Source organism: Diceros bicornis, chromosome 13 (assembly GCF_020826845.1).
Source record: "Diceros bicornis minor isolate mBicDic1 chromosome 13, mDicBic1.mat.cur, whole genome shotgun sequence".
Taxonomy (NCBI): domain Eukaryota; kingdom Metazoa; phylum Chordata; class Mammalia; order Perissodactyla; family Rhinocerotidae; genus Diceros; species Diceros bicornis.
The window spans coordinates 29,779,831-29,797,065 of record NC_080752.1 but is presented as its reverse complement, the minus strand read 5'-3'; the positions used below and the strand labels follow the sequence as shown (position 1 = coordinate 29,797,065).

Sequence of the window (17,235 nt, the reverse complement as noted above, 5' to 3'; positions counted from 1 at the left end):
AGTGCGTCACTGTGGTAGAATGGCCGGCAGCATGGCGTCAGCTGGGAGCTTGTTAGAAATGCAGACTGTGGAGCCCTACCCAGGCCTGCTGAATCGGAACCTGCCTTGTTCTCAAGATCCCCAGGGGGAAAGGGGCTTTTATACAGTTTGAGAAGCTCCACTGGCCTCCTGTTTGTTAACCTCTCCACCTACCGTGCACACACAGAGCCCCACCAGGAACCTTTTGCGGGCTGGTTTGCAAAGTGAGTTCACGGCTGGGTGCTGATTTAGTTTCTAAGTCTCAGAAATACCACTGCTTCCGGACAGGCACATCCTGAAGTGCTAATGACAATAATTGCCACTTATATAGGTGCTTATCATATGCCAAGTGCTGTTCTCCTTTTACTTGGTGAATTGTCAAAATAGCCTGGAGGAGGCGGGTACTACTACCCCCATTTTACAAATGAGAAAACTGAGACCAGAGATATTCAATAATTTGCCCAAGTGATACAGCTAGTAAGTAGAGGGGCTTGGATTTGAAACCAAAGTGCACCATTCATAGCTTCTTGAATGGTAAGCAGGGCTGAAGTTATGCTTCCACCCAGTCATTAGTATTTCACTCTTTTGGACAATCAAAAAAGCTTTACTTTTACCTTAGATCCTTTTGACATTTACCCTCCTATTTCTCACTGTTGTTTCTCTTTGAAGGAAACTTCTCCATTCTAGAAGCACCTGTCTGCCTCAGAGCAAGTGGTCAATAGAGCACCCTTTGAGAAAAACTGCGTTTGGTGGTTCACAACCCTTAAAAAAGTATCCCGAGTCATGAGCAAGTGACTCAGCGCCTCGTAAATTTGCAGGTGGGGGCAGGAGGGGGCAACTGGGCCAAGTCTAAGTACTCACATCCAGGCTCAGAGCTTAAAAAGTTGATCATTTAATGAAAAGAATTGTCTCCCATGTCAGCTCACCGGCCCATGCACTCTTCTGAAAGAGGTCAGAGATCAGATTATAGACACCAGCTGTTAAAATATGGAAGTTGTTTGCTCTATTCTTAGGCCTCTCTTAGGACTTTGTAAAGCATTCCAGAGAAATCTTCCTGGAGTTAAACTGCTGGAATAAAACAATTACGTTGGCCCTGGGCTATATAACAATATCACTAAGTACGCTAGCAGGTTCTTTCTTGAGGAAATAACAATGACAAAACCTGATTCAAGGAGCAGGCTTAGGTTGCTAAAAATCCCACACCGAATCCATGGGCCTGACTTCGAGATGAACAGGCCTGGGAAAGGGAATGAACCAGACCAAGCTGAGCCCATCATTTAAATGTAATTCCCTAAAGTGTTTATTATGAAATATTTGACATACAAGGAGGCAGAATGTTATAATGAACATCCATATACCCATTGCCCAACTTAAGAAGTAAAACATAACCAATAAATTCAAGTCCCCTGTACACTCTCTCCCTGCCTGCCTCTTTATCCTTCCTCCAGAGTTAATCATTATCCTAAACTTGGTGTTTCCTGTATTATTCTGGAGTCTTTTCTTCAAAGAAAACAAAGAGGAAAAAATTAACAAGGCTAGCAGGAAACTGATTCAAATGTAATGAAACCAGTTGCAAATCTCTCTGCCTTTGGGGATGATGGCTCAGTGTGGCTGAGATGAGAATATTGAAGAGTCTGGAGAAAAAGTATAAATATAATGTCACTTTTATTAAGTAGAGGAAAAAGGGAATTCAGCTGCATGATACAAAGGTTCCAGTTTGATCAAATTCCACAAAAACCCTTCCCATCTATGTGATAAGAGCTGCTGCCTCTCTCAGGGGAAATCTACACTGCCTCCCTAATCCACAGGGACATGTGGAAAGTGCCTCAAGGAGCTGGGTTGCACAACGCACATGATCAGTTCCTGGTCAGTCCCAAGAGGCCAAGGCAGAGGGCATGACGGTTCCCACAGAACTGCCTTACAAATAAACTCGGGGTGACTGTTTCAGGAGTCTCTTACGACACTTTAAGAGATCTGAGCAGAAAGTAGGGCAAAGGGCCATGTAAGCAGTGTTGTGTGGCAAATGGAATGTCCCGGTGTATGGAATCGTGGTGGGTAACAGAGTCTAATTAGGCGTTGTACGAAGAGGACGACACGCTGCCACCATGGCCTGTCCAATTAGTGTGGACAAACTGTCCCGGTTTGGCTAAGAGTTCATAGGTGTGAGCCCCAAAGTAATCCCGCTGAGCCTAGAACACAAGAAATGAGGTTGGTTAGGATAATCCAGAGGCACACGACCCTCTCGTACCAGCCAGGTTAATGTTTGCCACCTACTCCAAAGCTTACCTGGATTAGGTTGGCTGGTAGCATCACATGTCTGTATCCATCATAGAAGGAAAGAGCAGTGGTGAAGCAGGGCATGGGAATGCCCATCTGGACACCAGTACTGACTGCCCGCCGCCAGGAGTCCTGAGCAAGCAAAAGCCACAGACTAGTGATTAGCCCTCAGAAAAGATAACTGGTTCTACTCTAAATGACAGATTTCCATACACATCAATGCCCCCAGAGCAAAACCCATTGAGACAGAATTCCCATACCACCCAGCCCTGGGCTACATACCTGGCAGTTTTCCACAGCTGACTTAAAGAAGTCATCTAGTAGTAGATTCTGAAGTTCTGGGTTTCGATCAAATGCATCTTTTATCTTTCCTAGGAATACACTGAAATAACCGAGAGGGAAGAAATCAGTGAATCTTACCTATAGCAGGCTGAATCCCTGGCAGAAAGCAGGGGAAAAAGTTGGAAGCTGATATATACCCTAGAGAGGTACAAAGTTACATTTCTCACCCCTTAAGGGTAGGTGCACACTCAGTGAAAATATAGAGCCAAAGAGAGGCAAGGCCAGTGGGCATGACAGTTCTCACAGAACTACCTGAACAGGTGTAATGTAGACAATCTAGAATAACTGACGTATAGGAAAAAAGTGCGATGTGACAATCTAAGCCTGTCTTGTCGCCGGTGTCCCAGTGAGAGGACTAACCACCAGTTACAGGGAAAGTGTTCACGCAAGTGCCCGAAGACCACAGTTCTCTGGCACAGCAGCGTGCTGGTCCTTCCCCTCACTCACCTTCTGATGATGCAGCCCCCCCTCCACATCAGGGCAATGCCGCCATAGTTGAGGGTCCAGCCAAACTCAGCGGCTGCCTGTCTTAGCAGCATAAAGCCTTGAGCATAAGAGATGATCTTGGAAGCATAGAGGGCCTGAAGAAGGACAAGACACGAGAGGTGCAATTAGCAGAGTAACCACCTCACGTCCCCCAGCCACCAGCAGTGCAGACCCCAGAAAGGACAAGGGTCTGGGAAAAGGCTGCAAATCAGTTCACCCGGTGGCCTCAGGATGTTCTCCTTCAACAGCCCCAACCCCGAGGGACCTTCCGAGGGACGTATGACAACTGCCAGGGACTGAGCCCCACCTTTCGAATGTCCTCCAGGAATGATTTCTTATCACCTTCAAACTGGATCTTCTGAGGACCCTTCAGCTTCTTGCTAGCTTGAATCCTCTCATCCTTCAGAGATGATAAGCATCGAGCAAAGACAGCTTCTCCTACATGGGGGCGAAAAGGGGGGAGATAATATATCCCCAAAGTTCACACACAAAACAGAGGGAAAAGAATACACACAAGCCAGAGAGAACGAGGAAAAATAGAAATGGAGCAGGACTTTCAATTTTACGGAGAACTGAAAGTCTCAACCTCACGCCACAAAATTTAACCTGGATCAGAAAGAACTTTTATAAAAAGCTCTAAACAATTAATTTGATAACTAAAACTCCAAGTCAATCTTTCAACATAAATACAGGTATTCAATCACAAAGACCAACATGAAATTCAAAGGGGAGTTTGGAGGGAAAAACAAAGAGGTAAAACCACTATTATTCAGAATTATTCAGCATTGGTCCATGAGTAAAATTTCAATTTCAATTGATAGGACTTTAATTTTTCAATGCTCACCAAAGGCTCAATTTATTTTCTTTTGAAGCACTAACTACCCAGCAATTTGAAACAACTATTGAGAAATAATACAGACTCACCCCTCACAAAACTCCACCTTCTAATTCTTACAGTTTACAGTGTCTCTGATCACCATTCAAGTTTCACAATTTTACTTCATTTGAATAAAAAACATTTCAATATAGTATTTTAAGACATTTAGTATCTTCAAAAATTATCCCTTATAAAAGATTACTTGCTCAACTGACAATTTATATAATTAGAATAAATTACTCTAACTGTTTTTTTTTCCCCCACAGACAAAATGAAATAAAATCTCTGGGAATTAACAGAGGACTTTCTTTTTGAGGAAAGGGTACCAGCCATAAAACCTTGAGAACACTACCCAAACTTGAAATACACACCAAAAGCAGGTGTCCTTCTCTCCTTGCCCAGCCCTCTTGGCGCTCCTGCAGCACACACACGATGACTTAGCATTTGTGGGAGGAAGCTTTGTAAGACAACTTGTGCAAGGAGGCAAGTGTGTCGAAACCCTTGAGTGTTACCTAAGGGTTAGCTGGAAGACTTACTTCCCCATTAGTTCACCCATCCAGGGATTAAGCCTAGCCTGCCTTCAATTGTTAAAAAGCGTTCAAAGTCTCTAAAACAAGAGTAGGATTCTTTCTGAGACTGTACTACTATTATATTTGAGTCAGTGACAAATAAACTGCTGCCAGCTATTGTCCTCTCAGTCCTTTGCCCAGGGTAGCAATCAGATTAGCTAAAAAGCAGCCAACTTCCTTCTACACAGAGCTGGTCTAATCAACCCACTTCCCTCCTTACTGGGCCTCACAACCACCCAGTTCACTGTAAACAGAGTGAGGCATAATAATCAGGAATCCAAAGGAGGGAGGAGACGGGAAGGAAAGGCAGCCTACATCTGGAGGAGCAAACAGGAGAATTTATTATAAGGGGAGCAGTTTTGCCCAGAGCAAAGAGTAGCCTTTCAGGAAACACGGGCACCTTTTTTCATTCTCCTTTTTCAATCTTGCCAGAAATGTATCTACTTTATTTTAAAGAACCAACTTGTGGTTTTGTTAATCTTATTATTTTTTTCTGTTTATTTCTGCTTTTTATTATTTTCATGTCTCTATATCTTTTTGAGTTTGATGCTTAGCTCATTAATATAAAAAAACGTGAATGGGTAGGATACATACCAATATCAGGATAATGGTTTTCTTCTAAAAGAAGAAGGGAAGGAACTTAGGAAAAGAATATTAAAGGTCTTTAAATGTATACATAATATTTTATTTTTTAAATATCTGGGGGGAAAAAACCCTCAGCAAAATATTAACAATAAATGCTGAATACATAAGCTTATGTCATTCTGTGACCTTTTGTATGAAAAATTCCATTACAGTTATCTTCCCCATTAAAAAATCTTAGGTCATTGACTACAGTTACATCACTAATGCTAAAACTATCTCAAAGGTCAAATTGGTTAAGAAAGACAGTAAGGCCTGAATTTATCTCAAAGCTCATATGACTGAGAGGATTATAAAGAAGAGATTCAAAAGCAGATTCAGCCTCCCTCACACTGTGAATTTTCATACGCAGAGAGACAGCACTCTGCGAGGTGGCCAGGGTTGAACAGATTCTCTCAAGACCCGGTCCTTAGTTGCCCGTCTACCAATATTCCAGAAAGACATCAAGATCGACGCAGTGAGACGAGAGGGTTCAATGAAAAGCTGAACGTTACCAATGAGGGTGACAGGAACACCGTACTCCAGGGCTGAGATGGCAGTCCACTTCCCAGTGCCCTTCTGCCCCGCACTGTCCCTGATCTTTGGCAGCAGGTATTTGCCATCGGTATCTTGAAACTTGAGAATATTGGCTGTGATTTCAATGAGGAATGAGTCTAGCTCTGTCTTATTCCATTCCTCAAATGCCTACGTGCGGGACATGAGAAAACAATGGGAGAGAAAAAGGATTATACCGAAGCTGCCTTCACTGACTCCTTCTTTTCCACGTGGACACTGACCGATGCTCACAAACTGCTCCACACTGAGGCTCACAGGCTCTTCTCTGGTGTGCCGGAACACTCCCGCTCCCACCAGCCGAGTTTTATGCTAACCAAGAGTCAGCTGTGCTTGATTTTCACCTGGTGAGGCTGATGTTCTGATGACCAGAACTGTTCTTTCCTGAGCACATGCTCCTCACCTCACCTGGGTCTCTATACCCCCACCTCCTCAGAGGCCTGCCCTGGTCACCCAATCTAAGTCCCCCTCTCACACCCGGGTCCTCTTCTTTCTAACAGTCACCAGGAACAGTTTAGTATGACACATGTCATCATTACTGCCGGTCTCTCCAGCTCCGTGAGGCAGGGCTTTCTTTGTCCTTTCACTGTTACTCCCCACACTGCCTGGCATGGGGGAAGCACTCACACCTACGTGTTGAATGAATAGTTAACTATTATACAAACCAGTTAAAGATGAACACAGAAAGAAAAGCACCATTTCTATGAAAACTAAGTTAAATTGATTTGGAAAGAACAATAAAGGCAAACCAGTAAAACAAAATAAATGGGGATGACACAAATTTCAAAATTAGGAGAAAAAAATTTAAAAAATCTGGAAGGATTCTGTACTGTGTATCTTGCAAGTAAGTGTCTTTAAATCACGTTCTACTTGAAACAACTGAAACTAGAAATTCTAGATGATAAGAAGGATGACTATGGGCAGGTGGCATAGCGGTTAAGTTCGCGCATTCTGCTTCAGTGGCCCGGGATTCAGCAGTTCGGATCCTGGGCATGGACCTACTCATTGTTCATCAAGTCATGCTGAGGCAGCGTCCCACACAGAAGAACTAGAAGGACCTACAACTAGGATATACAACTATGTACTGGGGCTTTGGGGAGAAAAAAGAAAAAGAGGAAGGTTGGCAACAGATGTTAGCTCAGGGCCAATCTTCCTCAAAATAAATAAATAAAATAAATCCTTTAAAAAAAGCAAGATGAGGGGCTGGCCTGGTGGCGTAGCAGTTAAGTTTGCACAATCCGCTGCGGCGGCCTGGAGTTCGCAGGTTCAGATCCTGGGCGCACACCAACACACCGCTTGTCAAGCCATGCTGTGGCAGCGTCCCATATAAAGTAGAGAAAGATGAGCATGGATGTTAGCCCAGGGCCAATCTTTCTCAGCAAAAAAGAGGGGGATTGGCATCGGAAGTTAGCTCAGGGCTAATCTTCCTCCCAAGAATAAAAAAAGAAAACAAAGAAAGATAACTAGAATGCAAATCAGAACCATACTTAAAGAAAAGGACTTGACTGGTGAATGAATATACCTTCCTATATTTTCAATTAAAATAAATGTTTACCTAGTTAACAATGCTGAAGTATTTAGAGAAAAGAGTACTGATGTCTGCAGTTTACTTTGAAATGTATTAAAATAATGAAACTGATAGAGGGATAGACAGATATTTGACAAAGCAAGTGCAGTAAAATGTTAATGGTAGAATCTAGATAGTGTGTATACACGTGTTGACTGTCAAATTCAACTTTGCTATATGTTGGAATATTTTCATAATAAAATGTTGGGGAAAATGCTTACGTTTTCCCACTTTGACTAACTTTTTTGATTACCTGTCAAAAAGCCAGTCCCAACTTGTTCCGAAAAGAAAGCTTATACTGTGCCTCCCACATGAGATAATAGGAGGATCAGATGAGACAATGTACATAGTGACACAGCGCCTGACACACAGTAAGGGTCACTAAATGGAGGTAATGATTACCACCAAGACTCTCTGGGAACTTCTGGCTTAGTGATCAGCTATCATCCAGGCCACCAGAATGACCAAGGGAAAAAGAATGAGGAAGGATTTATTGTCACTAGCAAACCCCTTCTCATCTGAATGGTGATTACTCACTGCAGCATGGGGACAGGGCCTGGGACTCACCTTTGCCATCTCATTATGCTCCATGCCCAGCACATCTTTCATCAAGTGGTAAGCTTCACAGATCAGCTGCATATCACCGTACTCGATGCCATTGTGCACCATCTTCACAAAGTGTCCTGCTCCCTCGCTTCCCACCTGTTCGAGCGACAAGCACCAAGAGGCCTTCAGAGGCAGGTAATACACCAGAAAAGCCCACATCAAGCTCCTTCACCAGGCTCCCACCCCATACAAAAAATAACAAATAAGAAGCAAATATTTATAATATTTTTAAAATAAGAATCACTATATAACAATTTAACACAAGCTTCAATTGAGTCCAATGTTATTTCAAACTAACTCTAAATCCATTCCTCTAAAAATTTTTCAAAATTCCCAAATTCACTATAAGTACCTATAGCTCTTTGGCCTACATTTTCCATTCTTTCTCATTGTTATTAAAAGCAACTGCCCGCTCCCCAGCCCCCACCCACAAGTAAAAAAAAGTCTTTTCCCCTAGGTTACCACTTTTCTAGCAACTAGAGGTTACAATGAGTTGGCTAATTAAATCACTTGTACTTTTTAAAATATATAAATGTATTATAGTTGTTTCTAGTGGCCACTGAGAGGTAAAATGACCTTAGATCCCAGGTCTGGCCCTCAACCTTGTAAGCCCAGAGATGTGTTCTTGCCAGGGTCTCATAGTTGACAAGATACCAATTTATAATAAAGCTGGCAAGCTGTATAAAATCAGAATACCAGTTTATGAATTTATGATGAGAAATTTAACTACGGATTTTAGCAGTTACAAGTGTTAGTCCAATCGACACATTCTGTACCTAGAGACAAGCTACTTGGGAAGCCAAATGATCCGAAAATTGTTTAGTGGGCTAGGAATCAGAACAAAGGGGGTGACGGGATTAAATATTTAATGACATCAGGCTCTGCAGTCATATGCATCCATCTCCATGGGAGGGGTACGCCTGCCCGGTGGACCAGATGTCTGGCTGACCTGAGGACCCTCTCTCCTGGCAGTCACTGCTTGGACCATCCATCAACGTTTACATCAGAGACCTCCTATGTCTCTGCTTCCATTGTTGACCTACCCTCTTCTGATTTTGACACCTTCTTTGGCCATGAAGTAACATGGCCAATAACAACTTACTTCACACTCCATCCTTCCTCTAACTTCAAAAGTGAACTAAGGAGTGCCTGCTTTTAGTATCTATACAAGTTTTTTCAATACCCTGAGACTAAGCCTTGAGGCTATGGAAAGTCCACCCCTGACTTGATCAAGATACATAAGGACAGGTACTGTTTTTTCTTCATGATTTTGTCCTAAGTATATCGAAAAACAAGTTACTGACACTGTACTTTTATTGTAGTATTCTACTGTTAAGGAACGAAAGTTCCCTTCCCAATCTTTCTCATGAGGAGAAGGAAGAGAAACTAATGAGAAAATTACTCAACCCAGCCTCTCTCTACCCTGAGCAGATTCTGACTGAACTCAATGACCACTGGTGAAAATGAAGGACCAGTTTAGTCACCAGGCCCTGTCAGGCCCAGGAGGAAGGACTTCCTCACATGCCCTAGCCCTTTTTTCATCTTTAACTTTTACATCATATAAAATAAAACTAATATAATAAAAATAGCATATAGAAATGCTGATACAAAATTAAAGGGGACTAGGAGCTAAAGAGATCTTGGAGATCATCTAGTCCAAATCCCATATTTTACAGACAAGAAAACTGAAGCCCATGTAGTTTTCTGACTGACTTGCCTAATGTCACTCAGTCAATGGAGAGCCAGAATTACAACTCAGGTCTCCAGCCTAGTGTTTCTTCCATTCACGGTATGGACTGCGGCTGCAATAAGGGATAAAATTTATTTTAATAGCAACACAAAATACAGGAAGGGGAGCTATGTGTGACTTAGCTCAGGCTGCCTTCACATTCAGTGAGGGCGAAAGGCCACAGCTTACTCTGTTCAAGCACAGAATACCCACATCCCAAGGTGTGGGAAAAGAGATTTTTCCCCATGGCAGGACATGTAACATAGCAACATCCATTCAATCTTCTTACTTCCACTCAGGCAAGAAAACCCCACTTTTGATTTTGACATTTTCTTCACCCATGAATTAACAGGGCTAAAAAAAAAATCTTACTTCACCTCATCCTTCCTGTTCCTTTTTAAGGAATTGTCTTTTAGATGAACTGAAGAGGGCTGTTTTAATATCAACCACGAGGCTATGAATATTCAATTAAGATACAAGGATATGTACCATCGGCATGCATTTTAGGCATTAGATGTGCTGCTGACTTAAAGATTGAGAAGCTTATGTCACAAAGCCAACCACTGGGACCAAGGTGGTCCTTGCTCTGTACACTTCACCATATCTATGCCCATTTTGCCAACCAGCTTTAAAGAGTAGCCCAGAACTTGCCCAGTCACAGCAGGGTTCTCCTGTTCCTACTTTTGCAGCGATGCCTTGGAAGATTGTCTTGATGTGAGGCCTGTGGAAAGGAACCATGTAGTTTAGCTACTGAGAAGAGAGGGGCTGAGATCTCAATTAAATACTCAAGGACTGTCCCCCCCACCCCCATTTGTTTCTTTCTCCCGGGAGGTGGAATTGCCCATGAAAAAGAATATGCTAAGTCCTCAAGGTAAACCAGTCAGAGGCTGCAGACCATCTGATTTGAGATGAGAGACAGAAAGGCTGGATGGAAGCATCATCAAAGTACCAGAAGAAATTTCTATCGCCCTATTGAAAGAAGCTGTGATTCCAGACAGCAAGCAATTATATGGAAGTTCCTGTAGAGACCCTCTCTTATTGGTCCAGACGTGTGTTCCTGGGTACAGCATGCGTCCGAACAGAAAACCCTGTAGCATTTCCAAGAGCTACGTCCAGTATTATCCAGAGAAGCAGCAGCTGTGCTTCATTCCTTCCACCGCTCCCCGAGGAGAATATATTAACTCCTGAGGCTTTCTCCTTAATGTTCTCCTCACTATTGACCAATAAAGCCTTCTTCCCAAAAAGTTTTTGGTAAAGACAAAATCTGACAGGGCTGCAAAGCTAACATGTAGGATTACGGGGCTAAGAGAGCTACACCTTAAGCTTTAGAACGTGACTCAACTTTTACTGATCGTTTCAGGTAAAAGTGCGGTTTCTACTTCTGACAGATCAGTGTGAGAAAAGTGAATTACTGAGCAATTGGAGGAACGCCATATGTCAAATATCTTCATGTGTATTGTATTTCTAAAAGCCCACTGGGCTGGTACCCCAAGACAAATATTTTTAAGCTCGTGAGGAGCAGGAAGGCCTCTACTTCTAGATTTCACATACTGAAGAGAATCCCCAGGCTTATTCATCACAGAGGTCATTTCAAGAATAATCTTCCCCAATAAGCCCTTCACCTGTGGGGATTAGGCCCGATCACTCTTTCCTTTAGTGCCTAATATAATCTTAGAACATGTGGAAATCAAACTCATTCATAAAAGAATGTTACCTTGCCAAGTCTCCCTCAAAAGGATCCTTCCTTTTCTATTTCTCTCTTCTGCTCCATCTCTCTATCTTCCTCATTCTGGCTTTCTCTTTTTCTGCAGTCTCAGCAGCGGTGTTTCCCCTCAGTCTAAGTTATGTATAATTAACTACTTGTATCTTGTCACTGTGATTCTCGATCCTGCTCACCAGCCCCACCCTGCGTCTCATACACCACAAAGCACCTCCCTTTCTACAGCCAACCCTTCCTCTTATATATAGCACAAGAACAGTGTAAAATTTGTTTTTTCCCAAGTCAAATAAAAATTTTCCACCTCATTCCCAGGGACAAAAAAGGCCCCATCAGATTTTTCTATTACTCACAATTACTAAGTAAACAGTTATTTTATGGCCATACATCAGTTAAACAGGCAGATCTTACTCCTAAGTCCAGACAGTACACAGGACATCATCTGAACTGCCTCCTTAAAGCCTCTGAATCCTTTAAGCCTATTTAGAACTTCCATTATCAGTACTGGAGGAAATAACAGAAGAAAAAAGGCAAAAGAGGGATATGCGCATATATTACATCAAAGCAACAAGATGTATAGATAAAAGAAATATTTCCGGCATGTCCTATCTCCAACACACAGACACCACAGAGATCAGGGGGGCAGAACTGCTCACGGCTCACTCATCCTCAAAGTTCGGGCTCCCTTGTGCTGAACGCAGTGGTACCTTGGTACTCACCAAGCTTCTTTGTTCCCTCCTGGCATAAGTGATGGGCCGTACCGGGCCCCCTCCTCTCCACCACTAACTCCGCTCCCCACAAACAAGATTCCTTTAGCCTTGAGGTCTCGACATCGTCTCTACATGAGAGAAAAATAATTTCATTACGCTTCCATAAAATAAGTTTCTCCCAATGAATGAGCGGAGGTATAAGACAGGTATGGAGATCCCACATTTGACAGAAAATGACCCAAGGATCCAGGAGTAACCTGATCATTCAAGAAATTTAATCCCCTCAGTTTGGTAGTTAGGAAAAAAAAATCCATGGAAGTTTAAGATAGCTATCCTGTCCCCAAAGGGAGATGATAAAACCAAACAGACATTCTCATTTTACTGGAAGAGACCTTGTACAATAAGACTCAATTAAGAGTTGGTTTAATACAAGTGTGACTTCTGCCACTCGGCACTTCCAGCACACGAGACCATTAGAGCAGTGCTGCTCAACCATGTTACACACTGATGCGTCATGGATTGGTGGGAGAGGAAGGGCAGAGTTAAGCATAAACTCTCAGCCTGCTCTATCTAAGCAGCAGTCATTCTTTCGAGTTCCATGTGTCACCAATGAGAACTTCACCCATCAAGTATGTCTTAGCAGAAACAAAGGCTGAGAACTACAGCATCAGTACCAATCCCCAAAAAGTCAGCACCACAGAGGGACAGTCCACTCTTTCGTCATATGTGTGATGCTGATACTTTTTTCTAGAATGTTCTCAGAACCTGGAAGAATCTGGACTGAAGAATACTTACTGTGGTATCCCTGTATTCAGAATTTCCTCCATCAATGATGATGTCACCAGTGGCCAACAATGGTACCTGTAACCAGACACAGGCATTAACGTGGACCAAAGACATGAAAGAGAAAAATAAAACATACCTTGACCAATTAAAACAAACAAGAATTTATCCCAAATAAACCCAGCCTAAAAGTAAATATTATTTAATTTTCAATAATCTCTGTGGCCAGAGCTAGGCCCCTATTTAAAACCCAGTTAGAACTCTCCACAACCAAAATCATTCTTTTTAACTACCCTAAGATTTTACAACAGACAAAATCTACTTGGAAAATTTTGTATTTCTAATGTGTACCACCTGCCTGGTTTATAGTCACCAAACTAGGGATTGGACAAATTCTAAAAGATTATACCACTTCCTCCAAAATCTCTGCCTAGAACACAGTAGGGGTCCAGTTAATATATATCAAATGGTTTCATGTATGAATTAATGACCTGATCACCACTGTCTGGAGATGGCAGGAAGAGACCAGGCCTTGAACGAGGATCTCTTCCTCCGGCACCCCAATCAGGCTGGCTTTATTATTCACCCTCCCCCACCAGGCGCCAGTTACCATTACTATTTCCCCATGCTGAAGAGTAATCTACCATTTTTCAGTCCGTTCTGTCTGTAGCTAAGCATGGGCAGCTTGGCAGCTTGCTACACAAAAAGCTTGCTATCTCCTTTCTTTATCACAGTGTTCTTCCTTTCCAGGTCATTTTTTTTAAATGGTAACATACTGGTTACAAGTTCCTCTCCCTATAGAAACAACCCACTGTTAACACTACTCCTGTAAAAAAGGAATGTTCACCCCTTGCCTCTGTTTACTGTCACTACATTTCTCACAATAATGGCATGATAATGGCATTCTCACATTTCCTCCAAATGGCTAATGCTTTCATTTTTTCAGAGCTGTTACTGTAAAACTGTTTTTGAGTATCTAAATAAACTATTTCTACTGGTTCCCTTTCATCCATATGCTTTTTTTTTTTGCAGGACAAGCACCCAGAGGCTGCAGGGTACTGGCAATGAGGTTGTTTGCATTTATCATTGGTGAGGAAAATCCTCCCTAGTTATTACAGTGTGATCTTTTCCCAGAGGTCTGTTGAGGGAAGGGGCCTAGAGGTGTCCCAGAAACAGCTTATAGCAACAGTGCTTCCCCCAAGTGGTGCTGAGCATATCCCTGGGGAAAAGGCAGTTGCCCCCCTCAGCTCCTCCTCTCTCACAGCCATCCCAGTGGGGAGTGGCCATCAGTCCTTCGGTGGGATCAGGGAGAGAACAGAGAACAGACAAGTGTGAGGAGACAGACTGGCAGCGACCACCAACAGGAATGGGCCCACTAACCCTTGGCCCTGGGGTGGTGGAGGAAAGCCAAAATCAGGGGTCAGACTACAATGTGTTAAAGAACCAAGATTAGGACCTACATGAAGCATGGCCCCCCTCGGCTGATGATCAGGGACCAGAACTGCAACTGAGGTCTGCCTCCCAGAGACCCTCTCTGGGGGCCTCAGCACTAGGGCACCCACCTGCCCCAGCATGGCCATCATTATGCATGTACATAATTTTTTTCTTCCAGAAAAGATACACTTGCTAAAGCCAACAAATTTTTCAGTACAAAAATAAGTACCGTGTGTAGTTCCTAGGATTCCCTAAGGGGATCTCTTGTCATTTATACTAAATTATACAATTTGAGAATTGTTGCTTTATAGGAACACTGAGAAAAGTGAAATCTATTTCTAAATTTGGACACTAAGGTTTATTAGTGAATAGCGCTAAACATTCATAATACACAATCAAAACTGTAAGTTTTTTTGAATACCAAAGATCCCACTAAGATTATTATTGTTTCTATTCTGGTTTTTAATGAATTCTTATTAAAATGTCTCTTAGCATCCTCAAAATTGTATATATAAGGAATTATTGCCACTCGAGGATATGTTGTTACTTAATTAGTGCCAACCAAGTTTACCAACACTGAGACATTTAAGCAATTGTTTTGTCAGAACTGAGCAGTTCATATCCAGAAATTTAAGAGGGGGGGTAAAAATCTCTTAAGTAACAAGAAGTAAAATAGCTAAAGGAAGGAATGAGAAAAGTTGTGTCACACGAGTAGCAGCTGAGAGCAAAGCTGGCCTCACCAATTTTTCAATGAAATCATCAACAGCTTGGCCAGCCTTCACAAGCAGTATGACCCGCCGAGGCTTCTTCAGCTTGGAGACCATCTCCTCCAAGGAGTGCGCACCAACCACCTTGGTTCCCTTTGCCTCATTGGCCAAGAAATCATCAACTTTGGAGACTGTCCTATTAAAAGCACAGACCTAGAAGGACATAAAGGCCTGATTAGGAGACCTACGCCATACAAGACCCTCAGACCACGGACCAAGTGACAAGGAAATTTCTATTCAACCCAAGGTTTTGGGGAGGTGAGACCCTGCCTTTGCCTCTTCCCCGCCCAAGTGCTGACTGATCACTGCAAAGGTAACCTGAGTAGGATGAAATGGCAAAGAGCTGAAAATACTATAAGCAAAGGTCAACTACCCATGGCATATCAGGCTAGAGTCCGTCACTAACCGGTTAGGACCCAGAATCAAATCTAGGAACCAGCTGGTTCTAGACTGCTAACTTCTGTCACTGATAATCCTTGTATCTAAGCCAGTTCAGCTTTTATATGTAAATCTTTCACTATCCTCCTATCTCCTTAGGCAACAGAGTTAGAAATCTGCACACCCAGCAGGATTTCTCCTCAACAGACTGGTAGGTTTATGCAGGCTGCAAACCTTACTGAAATGACAGATACATTTAGCAGGACTCTTCCTCCTCAGAGAATTGCGGGGTTGGCCCTGCCACACCCACATGTAAAGTGCTGCTTCTCCTTCCTTTGCAAAAATGTCATAAGCAGAAATAGAACATATAAAAAGAGAAATATGTTCTAGGTTATATGGGATCTTTGAAATCAGCAGAACGATCACTGATCACGACACCCAGGCTAATGCACCCCAGGAACCCATAAGAGAAGACTGTGTCCCTCGTGACTTACCACAAAGCCGTGGTCATTCATGTTCAAAATTAAGTTCTGACCCATGACAGCCAATCCAATCAGTGCAATATCAGCTCTGAAAAACCGGAAAAAGGAACAAAGAAAAATGTGTCAGTTCCACTTAATCCTCTCCAACGCAGGGATCCAGAGTTTTCTACCTTTGGCTGACTGATAACTTCTCCTCAATCCCCCTGCTCCCTTTTACACTTCAGAACCCAGGCAGGCCGCCCCCACTCGGCCACTTGGAGGGGCCTCAAGTTCTGAGGACAACTGGACGCGCACCGAGGAGGGTCTTCCCGGCTCGCAGTCTCTCCCGCGCTCTGGGCTATCCGGTAACGACTCGTTCCAGGCGTCCGTCTCCCACAGCGGGGAGGAGCCCCTGCAGCCCGGGCCGCGGCCGTCCAGCCTCTTCCCCTCCGGATCGGGGTCCTGGCTTCCCTCGGCCATGGCCGCCCCCACCCCCCCGGCCATTTTAGGAACGGGGATCCGCCCGGCCTGCGCCGCCGCGAGGGCAGAGGGCCTGGGTCCGGGGGAGGCGCGGCTGCGGCGCTGGCTCGGGATCCGGGGAGTTCCGGGGCTCCCGGCGCCACGAGGCCGGGCTCAGGCGACCCCCGGGGCCGAGGCGCGTCTGAGGCGGCTGCGCCCTCCGCGCTGGCCCTTGGAAACGTCCCCGGCCGCCCGCAGGCCGTCACTCACTGGGCCATGGTGGCGGCGGAGGCAGACCCGGCAGGAGCCAAGGGAGCCGACGAGTTACAGAGCGCAAGGCGCGGGCGACCGAGGACGAGTCCCGCTCGGGTTTGCCCGCTGAGGCCGCTGTCCCGCCCTCCAGCGCCAGCCAATCGAGAGGAAGGGGCGGAGCTGTGCGGCCACACCATTGGTCTGCCCTGGCGCCAGTGAGACCACCTGAGGCAGACGAACCCGCCCACTCCCAGGGCCGGCTGAGGAGAGCGCCGAGCATATCGATGACATCGACCCTGCGCGGGCAGGGGGCGTGGCGCCGGGACAGGCTGACGGAGGCTGGAGCGGGCGTGGCCGGGAGGGAGCCCCGGACCGCGGAGGTGGAGTCGGGAGCGCGCCCGGGGGGTGCCCGGGATAAGAGGACGGCGCGCAGACAGGCGGAGGGGCCAGGGTAGAGGATGCGCAGGGTTAAGACTTTGCTCGGCGGCTCCGTGCGGAAGATGGTGGCTCACGTTGGGCCGCGCTTTCCAGTGAACAGGCGCTCGGACGCCTGTTGTCCGAGTGTCCATCACTCCTTCCTCCCATCGCCGCGGTGTACTGTGGGGTTTA

At 44.6% G+C, this 17,235-nt stretch overlaps 1 protein-coding gene across 2 annotated transcripts; it reads right to left on the bottom strand.

Moving 5' to 3' along the window:
- Positions 1 to 1,664: 1,664 nt before the first annotated feature.
- On the bottom strand, positions 1,665 to 16,750 carry PGD (phosphogluconate dehydrogenase). Of its 2 annotated transcripts, none has more exons than XM_058552864.1 (13): positions 16,645 to 16,750; positions 15,949 to 16,024; positions 15,050 to 15,229; positions 12,888 to 12,953; positions 12,102 to 12,220; positions 10,317 to 10,386; positions 7,898 to 8,032; positions 5,706 to 5,895; positions 3,431 to 3,561; positions 3,085 to 3,218; positions 2,578 to 2,677; positions 2,305 to 2,427; positions 1,665 to 2,207 (listed from the first exon to the last, which is right to left on the bottom strand). In XM_058552864.1, exons 1-13 carry the CDS (start codon positions 16,650 to 16,652, stop codon positions 2,088 to 2,090), a joined length of 1,452 nt encoding a protein of 483 aa, XP_058408847.1. In that variant the 5' UTR covers positions 16,653 to 16,750; the 3' UTR covers positions 1,665 to 2,087. The 2 variants fall into 2 exon arrangements, with proteins under 2 accessions (XP_058408847.1, XP_058408848.1); XM_058552865.1 differs by lacking the exon at positions 16,645 to 16,750 and adding an exon at positions 16,231 to 16,334.
- Between the last annotated feature and the right edge of the window lie 485 nt (positions 16,751 to 17,235).

Excerpts from the sequence above, each read along its gene's own strand:
- PGD (XM_058552864.1), bottom strand. Across the intron at positions 15,230-15,948 it reads TGAATGACCACGGCTTTGTG|GTCTGTGCTTTTAATAGGAC; the intron begins GTAAGTCACGAG and ends ATGTCCTTCTAG. Across the intron at positions 2,208-2,304 it reads TACCAGCCAACCTAATCCAG|GCTCAGCGGGATTACTTTGG; the intron begins GTAAGCTTTGGA and ends CTTGTGTTCTAG.